The sequence below is a fragment of the Monodelphis domestica genome, chromosome 5 (genome assembly GCF_027887165.1).
Source record: "Monodelphis domestica isolate mMonDom1 chromosome 5, mMonDom1.pri, whole genome shotgun sequence".
Taxonomy (NCBI): Eukaryota; Metazoa; Chordata; class Mammalia; order Didelphimorphia; family Didelphidae; genus Monodelphis; species Monodelphis domestica.
In genome coordinates, this window is record NC_077231.1 from 111,202,841 (window position 1) to 111,228,001 (window position 25,161).

At 38.3% G+C, this 25,161-nt stretch overlaps 1 protein-coding gene across 4 annotated transcripts in view; it reads right to left on the bottom strand.

Moving 5' to 3' along the window:
* Positions 1-15,249, bottom strand: part of WNT5B (Wnt family member 5B) — a 160,576-nt gene extending 145,327 nt beyond the window's left edge. For 2 of the 4 annotated variants that reach the window (XM_001373396.5, XM_007503821.3), the window contains exon 1: positions 3,909-4,714. In XM_001373396.5, the coding sequence (XP_001373433.3) occupies positions 3,909-3,914 (6 nt within the window). In that variant the 5' untranslated portion in view covers positions 3,915-4,714. Of the gene's footprint in view, positions 1-3,908; positions 4,715-4,911; positions 5,147-15,047 lie in introns of those variants that run through there. The other 2 variants (XM_007503823.3, XM_007503819.3) reach the window with 2 other exon arrangements.
* Positions 15,250-25,161: the final 9,912 nt, after the last annotated feature.

The following is a 25,161-nucleotide window of genomic DNA, read 5'->3' on the forward strand; positions in this document are numbered from 1 at the left end:
AGATTCGATTCCAGGAGTGATACAATAAATGGTAAAGAAGAAAAAGAGTTGGCATTTATCAAGAGCTCTGTAAATCCTCTTAAAAAGCACTTTACATATGTTTTCTTATTTGATTCTCCCAACAGTCCTGGGAGGAAAGTGAAATAAGTACTTTTTTTTTTTCTTAACAGATGTTGAAACTCAAAAAAAAAAAAAGTGAAATGACTTGTCAAGAGGACACAGCTAGTAACTGGTGAAGTTAAGTCCTCTAACTCCCAACTCAGGTCTCTTTCTATTTCATTGTAGAACTAGAACCCAGGTTTTCTGACTCTTAGTCCAGTGAACAGTTAAGCCCTTTTTATTTATGTTTTATTTTTAATAGAATTTATCTTTTGTAGTATCAACTCTAAGACAGAAGAGTGACAAGGGCTAGGCAGTGGGGTTAAGTAACTTGCCCAGGGTCAAATACCTATGAAGTACCTGAGACCAGATATGAACCCAAGTCCTCCTGACTCCAGGCCTGGTTCTCTATCCATTGGGCTACCTAGCTGCCCTTTAATAAGAACTTTCAAAAAGCAACACCCCACCTCTCAGTAAAAACATGCCTAAATGGGTTTTAGAAGGTTTTGATTTATTCTCTAGGTTTTCATTTCAATGATTTTTAAAAAATCTAATTTCAAATAAATATATACTAACATATTGCAGATCCAAACTTAGAGGTACTAGACACTGGGGAATCTAAAAAGCAACAGAAATTAGCATAATAATAAATGAAGGAAAGAATGAATAAAATAGAGAGGAGTGAAAGGTAAGAGGCACCAATCAGACTAGTGGTTCTGCCTTCTGAACTATGGTGGTGGTAGAATCATGAAAATGGTGAAAAATAACTAATAGTTTTTTCATCAGCCATTATCAGGAAGAGTATTAATTCTGCAGGTGAAGGGTATTCCTTTTCCTTTGTAACATATAGCTTGGGAGAATTTGGCAGTGTCTCTTTAACTTTTACATTTTGGAAACAGTGTTGGGAAGGGGGAGTGGGTAAAGGCCCCCAAAAGGGTTATTCAATAAGTCAATAAGAGATACTTTGAGATAATATTACAACCACCAAATGAACTAGGAGACTGGTTTCAAATTCCTGGGCAAACACACACACACACACACACACACACACACACACACACACACACACGAGAAATGATAGCCTGGGAATACAGGAAATCCATAGATGGAAAGGGGCCAGGTAGCTCATCCAAGTCTGGCTCTTGCTCCCAACTGGCAGGCAGACCCCCATAGTATTTCCCCCGCTACAAATGTTTACTTTCTTTAAAAAGTAAAGGGGGAAAAAGACCAATTGCTTCCCTCTGTAATTTATTGCATATATCATTTCCTTACCATCTACAACCTCTGCCTGACATAAATTTCGCCTTCATAGTTTAAGTGTCCAACGCTGGCTTTACACAGGTCCTTTTCTCTGGGTTTCTGCACTTGACACCCTCTTTAAAAGCCCTTCTCTCAGTTTTATCACCCCCTCATAATTGTGCAAACAGTCTCTCTCAGTCTTTTCTTGAAAAGAAGAATCCTCCCCTTTTCCTCTTGCTAGTAACAACCATAAAAGCTGCTCAAAGATGGACCGCAGAATAGAAGGGTTTTTTAAACTGAGGGAAATCCTCTTTCCATCTCCAATGATGTCAGTTTATTTACTAGTAATCCTGCACGTTTGAAAGAAAGCCTCTTTGCCTGGGGAAGAGTGGGAGTTAAATATGTCTGACGTTCAAGTAGTGAATACTTTAGCTTGCTTAAGTTCAACATCCACGAACGAGTCAAATCTATGTTCAAATACTGTGTAGATGGCTGTGAGCATCTCCCTTTGCTAAGGTAAGAAAGGGCATTCCGATTGTTGAGAAGTGTGTAGGCAGAGGTGGGCATGCGTTTTGTTTAGGGCTAGCCAAAGAAGGTGGGACACACTGTGGTTTTGCCTATGCATGTGAGAATGTTGGTATTTAGCCAGGAACGTGAAAGTGCACAGCTGTCCCCAGTCTTTTCTGCACCTGCATCCATGGCATGGAGGGACTGATCATCTCTCTACAACTCTGTCAAACAGGCACATTCCTGGGAGGATGGAGCAGTTCGGGGGGGATTGGTAACATGATCCTGAGCCTTTCTCTTCTATGTATCAGGTTGAAATTCTGCCCAGATTGGTAGCAACTGAAATTTACAATGTGGTTTTGGATGCATCGAATGACCTTGGGCAAATCATTTCTTTCCCAGGTAAAATGGAATTTATAATTACCTGGGCATTATCCCAGAGTGATTGGGACAATGAAAATATATAAGAAGCTTGGCATTAGATAACTGTAAGGTTCTTGGCATATTTCCCACGGAGTGAATGGACTAGAAACACAGATTACTTCCCACTGTCCTTTTATAGGGATGCTGTATATTTTGTAAAGGATTTGGAAAGTGAGGAACAAATAAAGAAAACTTAAATTCCACATTCAAGATTCCATGAGTTTGGGCAGGAATTCAGTCTCCAGACCAAGCCCAACTAATGGAATGAGAAAAAACTCATACATTTGGTTTCTCTGTTTTGATGATCTTATGAACAAATGGAGAAGGGAAGCCCAAGCCTGAAGAAGCTGTTGAAAAATCTGTGCCCAGTTTCAATGTGCCTCTGCATCGTCTGTCTCTCATGCCTGGAATATTCTCTTTGCTCTTGGAATTCTGCATTTTAATATCTCTGGTTTCCTTCAACTCACCTCAAGAGCTACCTTCAGTGGCAGTATGCCTTTTCTGGTACTTGCTAATGCCTTCTCCTCTAAGGTTACTTTGTTTCTACCTCGTGTGGATGCAGCTTGTACATCCTAATGGTCTCTTCCGCCCCCCTCCCAATGGCAAGTCCTAGAGGGCAAGGACTGCCTTGTTTTTGTCTTTTATCCCCAATAATAATTATAGTGCCTGGAACATAATAGGTGCCTAACAACTGCTTGTGGATTGATGGATGGATTGAAAGGCTTTACGGTTAACGTTTTCTCCAGCCAATTTGGAAGTGATGGTAATTGTGAAGACAATTCTTTCAATTAGTTACACACCCAGGTGCCAGACCCATTCCAAACAACCCCGTTATTGCCCAAGAGCAAGCTCCAAGGGGGTTAGGTCAGCATAAGGCATAACAGGAGTCCCAAGAGAAACTCCAGAGCAACCCAAGTGGGAGGGAGACCTTAGTAGGCTAGTGACTGCTTGGGAAACCTTATCCCCTACCTGACTGTTCCACGAGTTACTATGCTCTCGAACACCAGTATTACAACAAAGCTAAATAAAGCCAGCAGGCAGGGCCAGAGAGAGAGGGAGGGAGGGAGCTTTTCTCTTCTCCCACACAGGCAGCTCCGTCCAGCTTTGTTTCTTGGATGGGTCTAAGATAGACCTGATAGACTTCCTCGCCTTCTTTGCCACCCTCCCTACCCCCAAATCTATCATCCCCCACCCGATGGAGTTTGGGGTTTAACTGGCCTTGCTGACCAGGGCTCACGGATCCATACGACAAAGTCTTAACTCATAAAGAACTCCCGAGCTCACAGAGCCGCTACAGTTCTGCCCACTTTCCCCCTTTCCCATTACCACGTCCTTAGAGAAAGACAGCCCTGTACTCTAACGTGACAAAGTGACCAAAAATGATCTGGACATAAGTTAGAAGGAAATCTCCCTCCCCTCCCAACCTTCCCAGACAGAGTGGGGTTGGGGTGCAAGTGGGGGGCGGCGGTGGCGGCGCAGAGAGCAGAAGTCTTTTTTAAAAGCAGCAGATTGGTAAGTTTAGCAAGGAGAGGAATCCTGTTGCTTTTTCTTCATGCCCTCTCCAGAACATGGGGAAGGTGCTTCTGAAGCCACCCCCAGCCCCCTACCCCAAAGCTGGAAGCCCAGCCAAGCTCTCTTACCTGCATGTCCTGCTCGGTCCTCTCGAGGCTTGCAAGGCTCCCCTCCCCCCCTCGGAAAGACTCCTTCCTCCAGCCCGGGTGGCAGTAGGGGGTGAAGGGGGTGGGGGATCTCTGTCCCCACCCCCTCTGAAGCAGGCGGCAGAGACAGGCAGGAGATACCCCACACACTGCCCCAGATGGGGCGGGAAGGGGGCCACTAGATTGAAGCACGGCACCCCCCGCCCCCCCAACTCCCTCTGCTCACTGCTCCGCCCGGTCCGCCTCCCGCCGCGCTGAACTCCTCATCCGAAACCCTGGAGCTGGAGGAGAAGTCTGGAAAGGAGGCGTGGACGATCGCGCCCTCTCTGAGCAGCCCAGCTCCGGGCGTTCTCTTCGCCACCCCGAGATCCCTCTGGAGCCTCCCGTGGCTCTGCTTGCTGGGGCAGGAGGCTGCTGACCTCCGACCCCCGAGTTTGTGTTCGGGGTGGGGAGAGGCTGGACAGGGAAAGCCTGAGCTCTTTCCTGTCCGGAGGGACGCGACCCTTCCCGGGTGGGACCCCTGAAGTCGGCCCGCTTGGAGAGGAAGAGGGGGGCGTGCGAGAGGGCGGGCTCCGGGCTCGGAAGCCTGACGAGGCGAAGGAAAGGGGTAGGAAGCGCAACTAGTCTCAGCCACCGAAGTCCCTGCTGCCAGGGGGACTTAATGCCATTCTCCGTGGTGGCTCCCAGCGGTCTAGAGGCAACTCCTGTCCCCTTGGTGGCTGCCGGGAGGGTAGCAGCAGCGCGCGGCAGGCGCAGAGTGCTGGGGCCCGAACTGGGCCAGAGACTCTCGGGGGCTCCAGCCGCCTCCGCCCCGCCCCCCACACGCCTCCTCCCCGCCCCCCGCCAGACCTTGCCCAGCCCCCGACTGCCTCCTTTTCGAACCCCACTCCCAGACTCCAGGAATACCCCTCCCATAGAGTCCTCCCCGATACTGCAAGACAAACTCAAGGCGGTGCACTTCCGCACCTGCCTCCCTGGGAGCTACCTCCTGGTCAGATGCATCTCGGACAGCAGTCCCCCTTTTCCATCTGACTTCCATGCAGTATTTCCGACCCCCAAAGTTATTCGTTTCAAGATTCTCAGGAATTAGTTGTTCAGAGAACCCCAATCCCTTGTTCCAAAACAGCCTGCCTTCAAAGCAGACTTTTTGGACTTCTTCAATGCAGAAGCAGCGATGCATGCAAAGCCTGGCCCCTGGAGTCCCTCTCAGTCTCCTGGGCTCTATTCTGTGGAATCTTAACAGCAGCCCCACCTGCAATTCTTACTGCCCTGAGAAGATAAGAGAACCAGGGCAGAGCAGTACAGGTTTCCGGGGTAGGGGGATTTGTTGGAGGCAAAGGCCGAACAAAGTTAAGAGACACCAAGGAATGATAACACCAGACCATACTAAAGCTTTTTAAAAAAATGTCAACATTCTCTCCCAAAGCTTTCCCTAATCCCTTGCTACAAATTTTCTCTTTTTTGTTCTCTCAGTCTTGATGAGTTGAATAGGACGGGAATTCTTTCCTGACTTTATGAGCAGGGTAGCTAAGACAGAGAAGCGAGCACCTACTCCCCCTCCCCACGATGAATTAGTCTCTAGAAGGAAAGAAAATTCTATTTTCTGGACAATTCAGTGTTCTTTATCTTTACTAAAGCACTGGAGGTACAAATATTTTAAGGCTAAAAAATGTTTTCGGTATCTTTAGTTTTTATATCAGCTTCATCACCCAATATATTCTCCCCTCCACTTTCCAAAGAGCCAAATAGTGGGGGTGAGGAGGTGGGAACATTTTAGTGAATCTAACCAATATGTTTAAAAAGGCAGACATATGCATGCAGTCTTCCACACCTAGAGTCCTCACAACCTCTGCAAAGAAGGAAAGGAGGTGGTGCATGCCCATATCTCTTTTAGCGTACCAAATTTGGTTGTAATAATTTAATAGCACCCAGTCAGTTTCTATGATTTTGTTGTTCTTTTCACTTCCACTGCTGTAGTCATTATATATAGAGACATATACACATATATATATATCATTCCTTTTTTGCTTACTTCACTTTGCATCAATTCATATAAAGTTTCCCATGCTTCCTTATATTCATCATATTCATGATTTCTTATGGCACAGTAATATTCCTTTTTTATTAATGTATCACAGTTCATTAGACTTCAACCAATGAGAACCCACTTTGTTTTTATTTCTTTTCTACCACAAAAGTGTTGCTATAAATATTTGGGTTTATTTGAGGATCCTTCTTTTTATCATTTACTTCCTTGTGGTATATGCCAAGCAGTGGGATTTCTGGGTCAGAGGGTATTAGTCTAAAGGGTCAAAGTGCTTTTAAATACATGAAATCTCACAATGCCTTTCTGTTACCAGGGACAAAGGAATGATGTGACTCAGCCATGTTATCTCCAGAAGCTAGGCTTCAAGCCCCAAGACTTTGGGGGGCTAACAACAGCTAACCTGCAGATAGTCGCTAAGTCATCTTGTATAAAGCACTTTGAATAGTTTAAAGTTCTATGTAAATGCTATCTGTTAGCTAATATCACAGGGCGATTTACATTAAAACTAGAATTGACTTTCCTCTGAGAAAACTTTAAAAACTCCTTGTCTGTTGTATATCTAGAAGAAAGACATGAAAGGGGCTGCCACCAAGAAACTGCTATTTGGATGTTATACAGTTAAAGATGGGCAAGGGGATTTCAATAATCAAAGGAATTTATTTTTCATAATTAGTAACCAAATAATGTAACATTTGTAAATAATGAGGGTAGGGTGTCAAGAAAAGAAAGATGAAACTAAATAAAAATTCCCCATGATGGTTAGAAAATAAGTATCCATTTTCCTTTGAACTTTACAATAAGAAAGATAACAGATGTTTTAGCAAATACCAACTAATTAAAGGGGGAGGTTCATTTGGAATTGTACTATGGATAGAATAGCACATACCAGGTTTTTTCTCATTTAGAGTAAATGAGGTTTTTGAGTTCAGGTTGTAAGGGTTAAATGGTAGGAGTTGACAAAAGTGAGGAGAGCAGTTTGATAAAACACTTAATTTAATTTGAGAAGAAGTAGAGATAGAAAATAGGAAGGAGGAAAGAGAGATTACTACTCTAATACTTTATGACTATACCTAAATTCCTAATCCTAACTAAAATTTCTAAAAATCCTACTCTAATTGTCTTCAAGGACAGGTTCTTCTGCTTTGCCAGACCAGGCCTAATATAACCTATTCTACCTATAAATTTATTCACTAACTATCTACCTATACTAATAAATAAACATTCATCACCTACAACTCCTTAAATCCATTTCCCTAGCTCAGCTGTCAGTAGTAAAAACTGTCAATAGTGGCTCTTGACTGAGAGACCAAGACTGATCTCCTGTTCCCTCTAGGTTCACAGGTAAAAGCCCAACTGTCAACTGATTCCTTCCTTATATATTTTCCTCATCTTCTAGGTGACAGAATCTTCAGCTCTCTTTCATAGACACCTGTCAGTGCTGAGGCTCTTACTTAGAAATCCCTCTGTTCCTGACTCTTAAAGAGACAGAGGGAGAGATTAAGAAAATCCCTTTAATACACCCCCCTGAGATCCTTTGGGAGACTAGTCTCCCCAATGGATCTTTCAAACAAAACTATGTTATACTCTATGTTAGGAACAGGGAGAAGTAAGGAGAGAAAGAAAGAAAGCAAAGCAAATCTTGCAACATATAAGTCTCAAATTATATACAATTATAAATACTTACAAAATTATAATTAGTTACAAATAACACAATTCTGACTATACTCTACAGAAATAAGAAACTAAAGATATTAATCCAAATTCACCTTATAGTTATTATGTACAAAAAAATAAGAACATTATATACAAGAATATTATATAAATATAATATCTATATTCCCCTGGGGTGGATATTGAACACCACTTATAACTTATAACACATTGTAACACTATCATATACCTGTCATTCAGTTATCTTAACTTTTTCTATAATCCTATAAAAGAATATTAATAATAATCATTTTTAAACAGAAATTACTTACCTATTGGCTATTACTCATTGTATTTCAAAAATCAAACCTTTTATTTTAAAAAGGTCAGTTTAGGGGTTCAGTGTCATTGAAAATAGTGTCCAGTTGTCTCTGTAGTCTTATCCTTGATTCATGCAGTCAATTATTTCTGATTGAAGGTACCCTTTTCACATGAGAGCAATGAATCCACAATGTCTTTTCTTCTATTTTGATTGCTGTTGGGGTTGTTAATAGTACTTGGAATGGATCTTCCCAGGCCAGCTGAGTTGCTCCTGGACTCTAGAAGTTCTTTACATATATTGTATCTCCAGAATTTAAATCATGAAGAGAATAGTCTATAGGTCCAGTTTGCACCAGGGCTCCTGATTCCTGAAGTTCTTATATCTTAATTTGCAGAGCTCATACATATTAGGAAATAAATGTATCTCCTCCTAACAATGATGTATACACAGGGTTAAATGGTTTAGCATGTATTGATGGATGACCAAAGAGCATCTCAAATGATGAGATGTGTAGATCTCCCTTTGGCCTGCTTCAAAGGTAGAATCATGCTAAAGGAAGAACATTAGGCCATTTCAAATCAGGGCATAGTTTTCCAATTGTAGTTTTCAGTTCTCTGTTCATTCTTTTGACTTGCCCTGAGCTTTGGGCGGTGGCATGGTACATGAAACTTTGGTGTTATTCCTAAATATAAGTAAATTTGCAATAAAGCCAAATCAGTAAAATGAGTTCTCCTGTCTGAATCAATCCTTGCCAGCAAACCAAAACAAGGTATGATTTCTCTTAAAAGTACTTTGGCAACAAATGCTGCCATTGCTCTAGCTGTTGGAAATGGTTCTGGCCATCTGGTTAACTAAGGTTATGGTTAACTACTATAACTAAACAAAATTTGTAATGTCCAGCTTTTGGTATTGTAATGAAATCAATTTGGAGATGTTCAAAAGGTGTGTAAGTCAAAAGATATCCAACCCTTTTTTTTCCATGAAAGATATATTGGTTATGTGCTTGGCAGTTTTACAGGTTGCATACACTTTAGAGGTGATGTTAGTTATGCCAGAGGCTTTCCATACTTTTTTACAAAGGCTACAATGCCTTGGGTTACAAAATTACCATTTTTATGGATGGATTGACAGATTTGATGATAAAAAATTCTAGGGAGTATTGGTTTTCTTTCAGATGCTATTAACCTGCTTAGCATTGAAATTTTGTTTCTATTTTTTAACCTTTTTTTCATTATATGAAAGGGATAAATCTGAGTCATTGATAATTGCCAAATTTAAGATTAATTCAGGGCCTTCTATAACAATGAGTTTTGCAGCAGCATCTGCCCAGTGGTTTCCTCTCAAAACAGGGTCAGTTCCACCTGTATGGGCAGAGCAATGTACAACAGTCATGTTTCAGGGAGTTGGAGAGCAGAAAGAACCTCACTGATGATTTTAGCATTTGCGATAGTTTTGCCAGCTAATGTTAAAAATCCCCTTTGAAGTTAAAGGGTACCAACAGCATGGCATATTGAGAAGGCATATTTCGAATCAGTATAGATTGTTGTTTTCTTGTCTCTTGCACTTACACAGGCATATTTCAATGCTATTAATTCTGTACCTTAAACACTTATATTTGATGGTAGTGAAGCTGACCACAGAGTGGAAAATTCTGTGACTATAGCTGCTCCAGTATAACATATGCCATCTTTCATAAAGGAAGAAACATCCATAAACAAAACTAAATCTGCATTTTCCAAAGGAACACCCAAGAGATTTTCATGAGTTGTTGTTGTTGTTGTTGTTTTTTGCCATGGACACTAATGATTAACAACTATGCAATGGTTCTCCTGTGGATGGTAAATCTGGAAGCAAAGTGGCAAAGTTGAGTGTTGTGTAGCATTTTAAAGCGATATCTTCATTGCATAATAAAGATATCTCATATCTTTGGTCAGAGAATGCCTGTGTTCTATGACTTAGCAACAATTCTTCAACTTCATGAGGATACATTCTTCTTAGTGGGCATCCCAATACTAAATCCACAGATTTCGTTACTAGCAAAGCTGTTGTAGTTATGCCTCTAAGACATGGTGGTGCTCTGGAAGCTATTGGGTCTAGTTGAGCCAAATAATGTGCAATTGGATGTTGAACAGGTCTTAAAGCTTGTATTAAAAAACATGAAGCTACTCCTATTCATTCATGTATATGCAGAGTGGATGGTTTTTTGTAATCTGGGATGCCTAGAGCAGAGGCAGATAGGATAGCCTGTTTTTAGTAAGTGCCACTAGGCGTTCTACATGAAACCCAAGGGATTCAGTGACTGCATCTTTTGTCAATGCTATACGGGGTTTGGTAATTTCTCCATAGCAAGGAATCCATTGCCTACAAAATCCTATTGTTTCAAGTCCATCAACTATTATTTCCTCCATTTCTAGCACCACTAAATATTTCACAGTAGTAGATTTGTGTTCTGCCTTTTTTTTAATACCCATCCACAAAAATTCCCAAAACATGTTTGCATTCACCTGGAAAGGATCTTATATATGTGGTATTATCTGCCTCAAGGTTACCTAGAAAGTCCGACTTTATTTTCCTGAGCATTTTCCATGTATTAACCACTCAACCTATTGTCCCTGAGGGCACTGCTCTTAATACAAGTCAAGGCAGAGAGTTCAAGGCTCCCTTCTTCAGAGATAAAAAGAGAAGCAGGAAAATTATTTTCATAGGAAGTAAGAAATCTTATGTCCAGTTTGTTGTATCAAAGTTGTCAATAATATAACAACTCCTCCACTGGGGTCCTCTTCCTATGTTTTATCTTGGTGTGGAGGCATCCTTGTGTTCTCTAAGGCTACGCCAATAAAGTTCAATCTCTAAGAGGCCCTGCCAAGCTAGAAAGGACTGGCTAAGTTCAAAACTAGATTGGGCACAGATTAATCCATTTTAGGACTACATAAAATCTTGAAGACAAACTGAAGTACCAAAGAATGCAATAACTCAAATAATATATGAGGATTTTTGAAATGCTTTCCTCACAGCAACTGGATGAGAGAGTTATATTGAGGATAGGAGTAGAGAAGGGGATCTGGAACCATAATTTCATTGTCAAGAAACTCCTACAAATAAGCAACTTGTCTCCAACTTATGGTTTCAGACAATTGCTTGGTCAGAATCAGCATGTATTATGGGCTTTAACAACTTTAACTGGACAGATCTTTTTTTTCCATATTTTATTTCATTCCTCAATTACATGAGAAAGTCATTTTTAAACTTTCTTTTTTTAAAGTTTGATTCAAATTCTCAGTTTCCTCCCACCTCAAGAAGGCAAGCAATCTAATATAGATTCCACATGTGTAATAGTATAAGACATTTTTACATATTAGTAATTTTGTGAAAGAGAACTTGAACAAACAAAAGAAAAATGAAAAAACTAAGTGAAATGTAGTATGTCTCAGACCACATTCATATTTCTTCATTTTTTTCCTTTGGAGACAGATGGCATTTTTTGGCATGAGTCTTTGAAGATTGTCTTGGATTAATGTATTGCTAAGAATAGCTAAATCATTCATAAATGTTCCTCAGGGAAGATTGCTATTGCTGTGTACAATGTTCTCCTGGTTCTGCTCACTTCACTTTGTTTCAGTTCATGGAGGTCTTTTCATTTTTTCTGAAATCATCCATCTCATCATTTCTTATAGCACAGTAGTATTCCATTATGATCATATCCCATAACTTGTTCAGCCGTTCCCTAACAGATGGACATCCTCTCAATTTTCAATTCTTTGCTACCACAAACAGAGCTGCTACAAATGTTTTTGAACAAACAGGTCCTTTCCCTTTAAAAAAATTCTCTTTGGGATACAGAAGTAGTAATCATATTGCTGGATCAAAGGGTATGCACAGTTTTAAAGCCCTGTTGGCATAGTTCCAAATTGCTCTCCAGAATGGTTGGATCAATTTACAACTCTACAAGCAGTACATTAGTGTCCCAATTTCCCCACATCCTCTCTAATATTTATTATTTTCCTTTTCTGTCATATTAGTCAATCTGTAGATATGGTACATCAGAGTTATTTTAGTTTCAGGCCAGATCTTTCTGACTTTTGGGTTTTCTCTCTATCTGTCTTTTGTGGTAGGAAATAGAATAGAATATGTTATGATAGGATACAATATGATATAATATATAATGTAATATTAGTATTATCATCTCATTTTACAGACAAGGAAGCTGAGATTAAAGTAATCGATTCATCGATAGTCACGGAAATAGGAAACGGAAGAATGGATCTTCTGACTCAGGATCCTAATCTTTCTGTCATATTGTGTGCTGCTACTGCTATATCTTTTTAAGTCATAGAGTTCTTTTGAGGGTGATGGAAGTGAGGGGAAGGCAATTATTCTCAAGATCTGTGATCTGTCAAGAAAAAATAAAGATAATTTTGACAGGATGGACTTGCATCAGGGAGGAAGTCAACTTTGGACCCTTTTTTGAATTAGAGGACAGTGGGGCTCTAACTGATGTCACCATAGGAGAGGAGTATCCTATAAACTCCCTCTGGGATGAATCAAAACTTGTGGCTTAAGTGAGGGAAGTTGTAGTACTCATAGGAAGAAAGCTTGTGGCTGAGTAGCTGGGAAAACTTGTTAGGGAAGAAACAGATGAGACATGACCCAAATTCCCAAGGGAAGTGGTGAGAACCCATTGTCTGAGTCACTGAAAGTGCTAAAGAATTTCCTGTGGGGAAGACATCTACACCAGCCACTAGGATTTGAAGTCCTCGGAAATGTATATGAATCTTGCCTCTCTCTTGTCTGCGGTTCTTGGGTAGATTCTCTTCTTCCCTCACATTCTAAATAAAATACTCCCTTTATGGTAGATAGCTTAAAGAAAATTCAGGTTTCTTGAAATGTTCATTTCTTCTATACTTCAATACAAAAATGGGCAGGAAGGAGGGATATAGTTCAGGAATTTTAAAATGACAGAAGTTAAAGGTTGGCAGAATGCAGAGAAGTCTTGATTATTTTCTTCTACAGCCAAAAAGCTTTGGACATACCGAGCACTGAATAAAATCATGAAAAATGAAATTATTTATATATATATATAAAAAATACTATGTCAGTTCCAAATTAGTTGTTCACACATAGAGCATTTCCTCATTAGAGTGAAGATTAAAATCAGTTCTAAAAGTCCTGGGTTCAAATTTGGACTCAGACACTTCCCAGCTGTGTGACCCTGGGCAAGTTAATTAATCCCCATCGCCTAGCACTTACCACCCTTCTGCCTTTGAACCAATACATGGTATTGATCCTAAGATGGAAGGTAAGGGTTTTTAAAAAAATAAAAATAAAATAAATACTAAATATGAAAGAAAAATGAGAAGATATGTCGAACTGAGACAATTTCACCTGACAAATAAGTTGATACTAAAATATGGCAAATGAAAGAAAGAAGAGGTAATTTACCTATTCACTGACATCATTTCATAAAAAGCCAAACTTATGCAAAACAATCTTTATTATGAGAGACTAACAGAGTCTGGAAGTTACCAAATTACCAAATATTTAATCTTCTTGACAAAGAAAGAAACATAGAACACACACACACACACACACACACACACACACACACATCCCACCAGTTTCGATAGAAGGAACTCATTTATAAAATCTTAAAGAGGACAGCAGATTTTGAAAAATATTTCATTATAAAACAGTAAGAAGTAATAGAAGGAAAAAACATCCATAGAGAAATCTAATTAATCCAGATCATCCCTAGAGAATCTGAGGATGAAAGCAGAAATAGGACAAGAAATGAAAAATGGTAAAATAAAAAAAACCAACAAACTAAAAATGTTTCTATAATCTTAATCAATTCTTTTTTCTAGCAATAACAGTGGAACCAACATATCTGAACCTTAAGGTCACTCGCTGTCCCATATAAGTTGCACAAAGCAGTAGAAATGGCACTAGATATAACAAAGATGGAATAAACCACTAGATCAGGTTAGATTTATTATACTCAAAAGAGGCCAGGGTATAAGGTGACATAATTTCAAGGGCAGTAATGAATTGGTCATTAAAATATTGAAAAGAGGTCAATATAGTAAATGTTTAGATAAAATCATGAATCTATTATTAGCATCAGCAACAACAACAAAAAAATCCTTAACTCTTATGTGCCTACCTTCTTATTTGTATAGATTTTTGATGGCAATAAACTATACATGTATGAAGACCATTTTTTGTTGAAGGTATGAAAGGGGAACAGGCAAGCTTATAGAAGGGCATATCTTTATAGTCAGACAGTTGACTGAAAAATGTAGCAAACACAGAAACCCAATATCTTATTGTCTGATGACTATAAAAAAGCATTTGACTCATTAGAACAAAATGCAGCTCTAAAGGCTGTTCTTCAAAGAGGGAAGTGCTAAAATTGCTTAAGATTACTTGAAATATAGCTGCACTCTTTGTGGTGGCCAAAAATTGGAGAATGAGGGGATGCCCTTCAATTGGGGAATGGCTGAGCAAATTGTGGTATATGTTGGTGATGGAATACTATTGTGCTAAAAGGAATAATAAAGTGGAGGAATTCCATGTGAACTGGAACAACCTCCAGGAAGTGATACAGAGCGAAAGGAGCAGAACCAGGAGAACATTGTACACAGAGACGGATACACTGTGGTACAATCGAAGGTGATAGACTTCTCCATTAGTGTCAATGCAATGTCCCTGAACAATCTGCAGGGATCTAAAAAACACTATCCACAAGCAGTAGATAAACTGTGGGAGTAAAAACACTGAGGAAAAGCAACTGCTTGACTACAGGGGTTGAGGGGACATGTCTGAGAAGAGACTCTAAACGAACACTCTAATGCAAATACCAACAACGTGGAAATGGGTTCAAATCAAGAACACATGTGAAACCCAGTGGAATCGCGCGCGTTGGCTATGGGAGAGGTGGGGGGGGGAGGAAAAGAAAATGATCTTTGTCTCCAATGAATAATGTTTTGAAGTGACCAAATAAAATATTGTTTAAAAAAAGATTACTTGAAATATATAACAACAGGGATAATTTAAATTATCATTAATAACAAGTGAAACATAAAAAAAGGAGATATAGACTCACCAAAGGTATGTTGATACGTATCATTGAGCATGTATCCCAATGGAAGGGCCATTTCCTTAAATGCTGAGGTTCTTCAGATACTCGTATTTCTGGATAACCTTGTGTTGATTTCATCAAGCACTGTGAAATTGTGAAGAGCTAAACAAGATCCAAAACCATTCAAATGAATTAACTTGCCTACCCACAAAGGAAAAACCAAGTGGATGAAGGCTAAACCATTAGAGGAATTAGTCATATTGTTAAGGAGAGTCTTTGCATACTTTGTAATTATATTTTCCTCTCCCTCTCACAGCATATCTACTTTCTTTTATCGTTTTTGTGGTTTCTAGGCCAGGAAAAACCAGTAGAGAGTCCTTTGAGTCTGTGTTCAGAAGTCCCTTAAACACACACACACACACACAATATCTATATATTCCTATCAAAACATAACAAAAAAAATAACTGAAGGGAGAAAGCAGAACTAGGGACATTTCTATAAGATCTTGGCAAATTTTGTTAGGCCAAGGCACATAGGATAATCTTCATGATTGTCCTCTGCTATATAAATAATATCTTACCTACAGCTTCCTCCAAGTGTGGAAAAGTGTGTGAATCACAGAAAACCAGACATCTCAAATAAACTAACTGAACATTCAAAAGGAAATTAGGTGTGAATACACCCTCAATTAGTTTGAAAGTGTCATAGGACCTTTGTTTCACTGGATAAGAGCAGATGATGAATAACAGAAAATATCTAGCTGATACTAGCTGAAAAAAACCCCAGAAATATCTCTGGTCTATATAAAATAACACGGGTTTCAGAATAGCACATTTTCAGCATCAGGGCAGTTGAGTAGTGGTCAAATCCAGCAGTTAAGGATCCCTGAGAAAGAAATGACCTTGGAGGAAGAGTGAGAAAGAGAGAGCTTTTCTCTACCCAGGCCCCTTCCCCCACTGTCACAAGGTAAAAACCTTGTAAACTTCAAAAGGTTATTGGTCTAGAGCTCCCAGCTGTGACCACCAGAGGCTGCCACCAGAGATTTACTAGTATCTATACCAGGAGCCGAGAGATACATGAAGGACAAATTAGGTATAGCAAGGAAGGAAACCTTCAGTACTCTAAAGGAAGAGTGACACTAAGTGCCTACCAGCGAGTTACATCTGAAAGGAACCTAATGGGGATTTCATGAAGCAAGAAAAGGACTTCCAATGACCAGAAGCAATAAGTTTCCACTTCCACTTAAGTTGAAGTTTGAGCCCTTGTGTACAAGAGGAAAAGGAACCCCTGGTTCAGGTGGTTGTTTCTGTAACTGTCCTTGCTATACCTGAACTCCCCTACTAAAATCTAATTTAAAAAATCTAATTAAGTGCGATGCAAAGTGAAGTGAATAGAACCAGGAGAATATTATATACCATAACAGCAATATGTATGATGATCAACTGTGAATAGCAACTTTTATCAGCAATGCAGGGATCTAAGACAGCTCCAAAAAATTCAGGACAAAAACTATCCACTACTCCCGTAAAAGGAACTGATAGAGTCTGAATACAAATTGAAGCATACCATTTTTTACTTTATCTCCTCCTTCCTAATTTTTTTCTTCTATAAGTTATATGTGTCTTCTTTCACAACATGATGGACTTAGAAATTCATACTGAATGATAGCACATGTATAAACTATATCAGATTAACTGCTGTCTCAGAGAGGAGGGAGGAGAGGGAGGAAGAGAACACAGATTGCAAAATGTCAGAAAAATGATTATTAAAAATTATGTCGATGTAAAGAAAATGAAAAAAATTTAAAAGCTAATTAAGTCTAGCTTTTAATCAGTGGGAAGCACTCTAGTGAGGTATTGTGAGATAGAAATTCCAATGACCCTCAGGATTAATCCTAGAGTAGTACTGTGAGAATAGTAATGGTCAGTTGCCCTCTGGTGACTTAATCAGTAGTGACTCATTCTTAAAGCCATAGAATCATACTTTTAGAGCTAAAATAGATCTTAGCAATTATAAAGTTCAATTCTCTAATTTTATAGATGAGGAAGTTGAGACACAGAAAGATTGAAAGATTTGTCAAAAGTTTCTCTCTGGAATAGCTAGATGGCTCAATGAATAGAGAGTCATCTCAATGGAATTTGGAAGTCTTGGGTTCAAATCTGGCCTCAGACACTTCCAACTATGTGACCATGCCTGCTTAAGTAAAGATTCTAGGAGGAGCCCTCCAACTTCCAATCAGAGAGAGGGGTCGCAGGAGCAAAGGTACAAGATTCAAATTCCAAGGCATAAGTGATCTTCTAGGATGGAGAGGTTTCTGGACCATGATAGAGCAGTCCATAGGAGTTTAACTCAATATTCATGAACTATCTTGTTACCATGGTGCCCAACTAAAAAAAAAATTCCATGTTATGAATTGTCAAAGTGAAACTGTTTCTTATGACTTTGTGTTGTTTAGAATAGCCTTGGTTTCTAGATCTTGATGAGGAACATTAGGATTAACCTAATAAAACAATAACGCATGCCCTGGAAGTAACCTTGCAAATGTTCCTGCACAAGAACAGTTCAGACCAGCCTTGAACAATCCCCAAGTTTCTGCATATAATATTAAGACTGTGTTCTTCTATTTTATCAAAGTTACATCCTGGTCTACATTCCAAGTTGCTGATGAACTTCTGTTGCTAGGCAGAAGTTTCTCCTATGTTGCCCAATCCTAGAGACCCCCTCCCCTCATTCTTAGAATACAGTCAAACCTGAAACCTACCCCTCCTCCTTAGGCTGGTTTCTATACCAACCTTCCCGTGTGTGTTTGTTTTCCCTTTCATAAAGGAAATAAACAAAAATTGTCGCTCACACTATGGCTCTCTGATTTTTTAGGGCTAATACATATAATGCCAGTGGTTCTCTTTAGAGACATAGGATAACCATTCCTCTCTGACCTTTAAGAATTTGAAGAATCAATCTTCAAATTCACTCCCATCCTTACATTCTTTCCCACAGTTATACTAAAGATACAAAGATTCCTCATTTAAGTCATTCTAATAAACTCTGAAAGGAGGTAGTGATAGAGAGAAAAAGAAAAAGAAAAGAAAATCATGAAATACTAAAAAAATGCAAACACATACATAGCAGAATGAAGCTCGGCAAGGGACACAAAGAAGCTGGCAAGTTTGTTACTCTCATATTAATTTGACATATGCTTTTGAAAGAAAAACTATGTAATACAAATTCATAGTTTAATACATAGTCTTTTTCTTTCATTCTTTATATATCAAAATGTTTGTATTTAGTGCTATCTATGTTAATAATGAAAAAGAAATTTTTAATGTAAAATATAAATTAATATGACAAAATCTAGGACCTATAAGGAATTCCACCTGGTAGAGAGCATTTAGTGGGAAATAGAATGTAAGCTTCTTGAGGGCAGGAACTATTTTGTTTTTGAGTCTATATCCCCAGTTATACAGTAACTTGTACGTGGCAAGCACTAAATGTTTGTGAAATTGAATTGAATAGAATCAATATTGTCATGGGGGAGACCAGGTAACACAGTCAATTGACAATCATTCCACTATTATGTGCCAGGCACTGTACTTGGCACTAGGAATACAAATACACAAAAATGAAATAATTTTTTTCTCTCAAAGAGCATATATTCTGTAAGGGGAGACAGCATATACATATTTATATAGAGAATACAAATAAAATAAAAACAGGGTGGTTAAATACTAGAGTAGTTATTGAATGAGGGCCCTATCAGTTAGCAAGATCAGAGCGCTGGATATGGATTCTGAAAACCTAGGTTTGACTTCTGTCTCTGCTGCTTAATATCCATGTGAGAAAGAAGGAAGGAAACCCATTTTTATTAAGTCCAGGCAATGTGATAAGTATTTAAAAATATTTTCTCACTTGAATCTCACAATTTCAGGAAGTAGGTACTATTGTTAGCCCTATTTTAGGGTTGAAGAAACTGACCTCTGTTTGCCTTAGTTTCCTCATCTATAAAATGGGAATAATAAAGCATCTTCTTCCTAGGATTGCTTTGAGGATCAAATGAGATAATAACTGTAAAGCACTTAGTACAGTTCCTGGCACAGAGTAAGAGCCATTTAAATTTTAGCTATCATTGTCATTAGATAGAGGTTGAGTGACTTGCCCAGAATTGCACAGCTACTAAGTGTCTGATATTTAATTTGATCACAGGTCTTCCTGACTCCAAGCCCAGCAAATGGGCTAAATGACCACTGGGTCATTTAGCTGAGTTTCCTCTCTGGGCTTCGGTTTCTTCATCTATCAAATGAGAGGGTTGAACTAGATGTCTTCTGAAGTTCTTTCTAAATCTATACTCCTATGATCTTCCTGGACAGAAGGAGGAAATAGCAGCTTTATGAAAAAAGACCATATACTTGGCATGGAAGCATGCTATAGTATAGTTATGGAGGAGTGGAGTTCTCTTTTTTTTGCCAAAAGCAAAATAGCTAAATGAATTTTTGACTTGTCTCAATGATGATTTCATTCTTCAGAAAATGGAAGAAGCAAGGAGGAAAATGGCAATTCTGAACTCAATTCTGATAGGAATTGATCACAGAAGTAGAAGTGGTGGGGACCTTAACCTTAGAATTAGAATATGAAAATTGCCTTTCTTAGATTAGAGAAGAATAAGTTTTAAAAAGTTTTAAAAATAGACTAAAACTCTAAAAGGGAAGTTGATCTAAAAATATGCAACTCTCAAGAATAAAGTTCTAAAAATACAGAAATAAACTATTACTCTTATGAAGAAACCAAGAAGCTGTTCAGCACAAGTTCAGCATTAGAGGATAAATACAAAAAAGTGACAAGATCCCATAAAAATGGGGTGCAATGGGGGCAGCTAACCATAAATGTGGTTAGAGGTGATTCTTATGAGGAGGCTCAGTGAATTGAAAGCTAGGCCTGGATACAAGAGATCCTGAGTTCAAATGTGACCTCAGATACTTCCTAGCTATGTGACTCTGGGCAAGGCACTTACCCCAGTTGCCTAGCCCTTGCCACACTTCTGCCTTGGGACCAATATTGACTACAAGTCAGAAAGTAAGAGTTTAAAAAAGTATGGTACCAGGACCTTAACATTCAAAAGGAATGGGTGCTATTGATGAATGTAAACAACAAAAAGAATTTTATGTCAAGGATTTGGGGACAAGAAAATTGAAGAAGGGTTGGGACAGTTGCTTGAAAGAGATGGCACAGTGACAGTAGAACATGGAAATAAAGTAGAACTACTCAACTCCTATGTTGCTTCTTTTTTCTCTGTACAGATGGACCAGGAAGGAAACTAAAAATGATTGAAAATGGTTAAAAGGAATAAAAACTCAAGAGAAGTAAAGAAAAGAGGAAATACAAAGTACCTAACTACCTATAATGAGTTTATATCATCAGACTCATGTTAACTAGATTGCAAGGAGCAATCTGATGGAATTACTAAGTTGATATCAATTATCTTTAAAAAATCATGGAAGATAAAGAGGTTCTGTAGGAATGGAGATGGAATGTTCTGATTTTCATAAAAGGGAAGAATAGGCAAGCCAAAGCAAGTGAGCTAGTAGAACTAGTATGACTTCCTCAAGAATAGTCATACTAGATACTAGACTGATAAGATTAGGGAATACTGTAGATTTAGTATCCTTAAGTTTCAACAAATAATTATCAAAATTTCTCAGGCTATCTGATCATAGAAAGTAATTTTGAAACTTAGACCAACCTTTACAAATGGTACTCTCAAGTAAAAAAAAAAATTAAGAAAAATTCTGATGAGAAAATTGGAATAGGGAGAGACTCCAGGACAAAATGTGCCATTTGGCTAATGATGCAAGTTTATGGTGGTGATATAGTGGTGGGGTAGTGGTAGCCTGATTGGTCAAAACTAGGACAGAATTTAACTGAGAGATGGTCACTTGGAAGTGGGGTAAAGAAAGTCGATCATCTTGTAGCTTCTTATTTTTAATAATTGTTTTTGTTAATTAGGTTCCAAGCTAGGTTATTAACTTTCTAGTGGAAGTAATTGGTATCAACAGCCTCTAAATATCAGTACCCCAATTACCCTACCCTAGTTATAGTTCTGCATGCTATCCTTGTGAAAAAGATGGAAAATATGGATTAAATGTTAGAATTAGGTGAAATCATGATGATTGAATGAATAGAGTAGTAGTTATTAATGCATGAATACCAGGTTGAGAGGAGGTAAAGAATACTCTATCCTTAGCCATCTGGCATTCAATACTTTACCAATGACTTAGTTAAAGACAAGTGTGGTTAAAGGTGTCATGGAAATATAGACAGTCTACTTAGCAAATTTGCAAATAACATGAAGATGAGAGAGAGAAACAAAATATTGGATGTCAGCATTAAGATCCAATTTTTTTTCAGAAATCTAAGATGAGATTTCTAGGCCATGTGAACCACAAGATGAAGGATTAGACATTTTTAGTGATACCCATGGTCTCACAAATCTCTCCAAAACAGAAACTATGCACCAATGATAAAGATTCAGCTATCTCCATGGTCTAAAACACCAAGAATCCAAAAGGAGGAAAAAACAACTTGCTCAGCACTGTCCCCCCTCCCTTATCTACCTACAAGGAGGATGTACTAAGCTAATACAAAGATCCAACACACAGGTTTGCAACAAAACCCAACCCCATACTTTAGTCTCTCTCCTTTCCAGGCTACAGAAGACAGCTAGTGCATTCAGTGCTTCAGTGGCATAACTTTGATGGAGCACAACACACAGTACTGCTGCAGGTATTTGCAAAAGATCTTTTCCAGGAGAGTAGAGAAATAGAGGAAAACAGATGGAATATGTATCTGGGCTTGAAAGAGAGCTCAATCCCACACCTTACCCCTCTTCCTAAAGTCTCAGAGACCAAAACAACAGAAATCAACCCCTGTAGCATTAGCATAGCATCTCTCTATGAGAACTGCTGGTTCCAGGCCAAAGAATTAAGGAACAGAAAAAAACAGGACAGGAATCTCTCTCTCTCTCTCTCTCTCTCTCTCTCTCTCTCTCTCTCTCTCTCTCTCTCTCTCTCTCTCTCTCTCTCTCTCTTTCTCTCTTTCTCTCTCTCTCTCTCTCTTTCTCTTTCTGTGTGTGTGTGTGTGTGTGTGTGTGTGTGTGTGTGTGTGTAGGCAATGCTGAACTCAGCACACAGCTAGGATAAATTCCATCCTCCCCTCCCCCAAAATCATATGCAAAGGCTGGTGAACTATGGATTTACCAATCTGGAAGAAGTCTAAGATGCTATGAGACCCAGCCCTCAAGGAAACCACCGTCAGAGAGGGAGGGAGTCAGAAAGTGAGCAATAAGGGAAAATAAGGTGGCAGGGGGTGAGAGGTATGCTAAAATTACCAAAGATCTCAAAAAGTAGAAAACTCAAAGACCTTGAACATGAGCAGATAAATCAACAGGGAACCATTAATACAAAGAATTATGGCTTTTAGATCTAGTAAACAATTTTAGGATTCTATGAATAAAGATTATGAGAGAAAGGAAAATGATCTGATACTTGATGAGGCAGGTGACCCTTGTGGAATGTGAAGAGAACATGGAACCACAAGATGCTATTCTAAGTGGTTCAAAAAAGAAATGAAAATTGTGGGATAAGAATCTATTACCTGATCAGGAAGAAAAAATGGGCAGAATAGGGAAACTTGAATCTGTGGTAGCAAATTCTCGCCAAAGAAGCAAAAGAGAAAATACTTTGGAATTTCAAAGAAAAAGAAATGAAGGACAATCTAAAAGAAAAGAAAAAAACCAATAAAATAGGTTTACCATCCAAGGAAAATATATTAATCTCAAAGAAAGTATACACAGAGTATGTGATCTCCCAGAAGAATATGATATGATAAAAATCTGAACATCATAAAGCAAATAAGAAAAGATAACTCACCAAAACTTCTGAACAAAAAAAATTAAATACCAATTGAAAGAATTCAAAAGTTTCATCCAAAAAACTACCTTTGGACACTATTGAAGTCAGCTAGGTAGCACAGAGGATAGGGCACTTCATCTGGAACCAGGAGGACCTGGGTTTAAATCTGACCTTAGATACTTTCTAGCTGTATGACTTTGGGCAAGCCACTTAATCCTGATTGCCTATCCCATTCTGCTCTGTTCTCTTAGAATTGATACTAAGAAAAATGATAAGCCTTTTCTTAAATTAAAAAACCAAAACTTTTTGTTTAAACTAAGGAAGAGGACTAGTTGAAGGATAGAATATGAAGGAGAAAATCTCCTTGACTAAAAGAGAAAAATAGGAGAGGAAGAATTATATAACCAAATATAACAAGACAAAAAATGAACAAATAAGAAAATTCCAAAGGAAAGTGTTTAAGAAATGAGAGGAGAGGACTAAGGGTGAAGGGGAAAGGGCCCGTTAAAAAGAGGCTACTTAAAAAACATGAAGCCCTTTCCTTTTGCCTGAGTATCAATTCTAGGATAGAAGAGCAGCTAGGACTAAGCAATTGGGGATAAGTGACTTGCCCAGGGTCACACAGCTATAGAGTGTCTAAGGTCAAATTTGAACCCAAGTACTTCCAACTCCAGATGTGGCATTCTATCTCCTGTGCTACCTAGCTGCCCCTGAAGCTACTTTTTTAAGACTAAGGTAAAGTAACTGAAGGAACCTAGTACTGTGTATATAGCAGAAGAGGGGAGAAATCATACCTTTAAAAAATCTTTAATATTAGAGAGAGAAAAATATGAACCTAACTCATGACTTTAAATGTGAATGGATTCAATAATCCAATAAAGTGAATATGAGTGACAGGTTGGATAAGAAAACAAAACCCTACAATCTGTTGCTTACAAGAAACACATTTATAAAGCAAAGACATATACAAAATAAAAATAAGAGAAAGGGAAAAATTACTATCATCAAATTACTATGCAAAAAGTGAATTTTTTTAAAAACAGGAATTGTAATCATGCTGACAAAGCAAAAACAAACATTCAAAAAAGAAATGGGGATGAACAGGGAAATTATACTAGGTTGAAAGTAATCAAAGAGACAGTAAACCAATTCAACTAACACATTTTCCAAATGCATTAGCATCCAAATTTATAAAGGAAACATTATTTGAACTATTTGAACTACAAGAAGACATAGGCTACTATGCCACAAACTGGTAAGAGACTATTAAGTCTATCAGAAAGATAAACACAAGAAAAAATTGTTGGAGAAACTAGTTAAAGGACTTATGGCTTCTTCTAAATAAGACAGTAAAAGAATATACTGATTTCTCAGCACCACATGGAAATTTTAGAAAACTGGCCATGTACCAGGGTACAAAGATATTGCAACCCAATGTAAAAAGGCAGACTCAATGAATACATCCTTTACAACTCATAACACAATAAAAATAGTAATTCCTTCACGGACTACAAGCAAAAGATACAGACATAAATGGAGCCTTAACAATGAAATACTAAAAAATGAGTGGTTCAAAGAATGAATCATAGAAATAATAATAATGTAAATGAAAATGGTAATAATTAAACAACAACATACCAAAATTTTCAGGATATGGCTAAAGCAGTCCTGGGGGGGGGGGGAGATCTTATCCTTCTAAACATACATTAACAAAATTGAAAAAGAAAAGATTAACAAACTGAATGTGCATTTTAAAAAGTAAAAATCCAACAAGTAAACAAACCTAAAATAAACACAAAAGGGGAGATATTAAAAACAGAGATGAAATGGATACATTGGAAACAAAATCCCCCCCATAGAAATGATAAATAAAACTAAAAGCTATTGCTTTTTAAAAAACTCTTACCTTCTCAGAATCCATACTAATACCTGTTCCAATGCAGCAGAGCAGTAAGGAGTAAGCATTGGGGTTATATGACTTGTACAGGGTCAACTAGGTTGGAAGTGTATGAGGTTAGGTTCAAAGCTAGTTCTTTCAAAAGCCTGGTAAAATTGAGGAAACCCTTAGCTAATCTGATTAAACAGAAGACAGCAGAAAATCAAATCAAAAGATAGTAAATGAGAAAGGGGAAATCACAGCAAAACCAGAAGAAATTTAAAAAAGAATAATTAAAACATATTATGTTTAATAACAAAAAGAAGAACATAAAAGAAACAGAGGACTAACTTCCAAAAT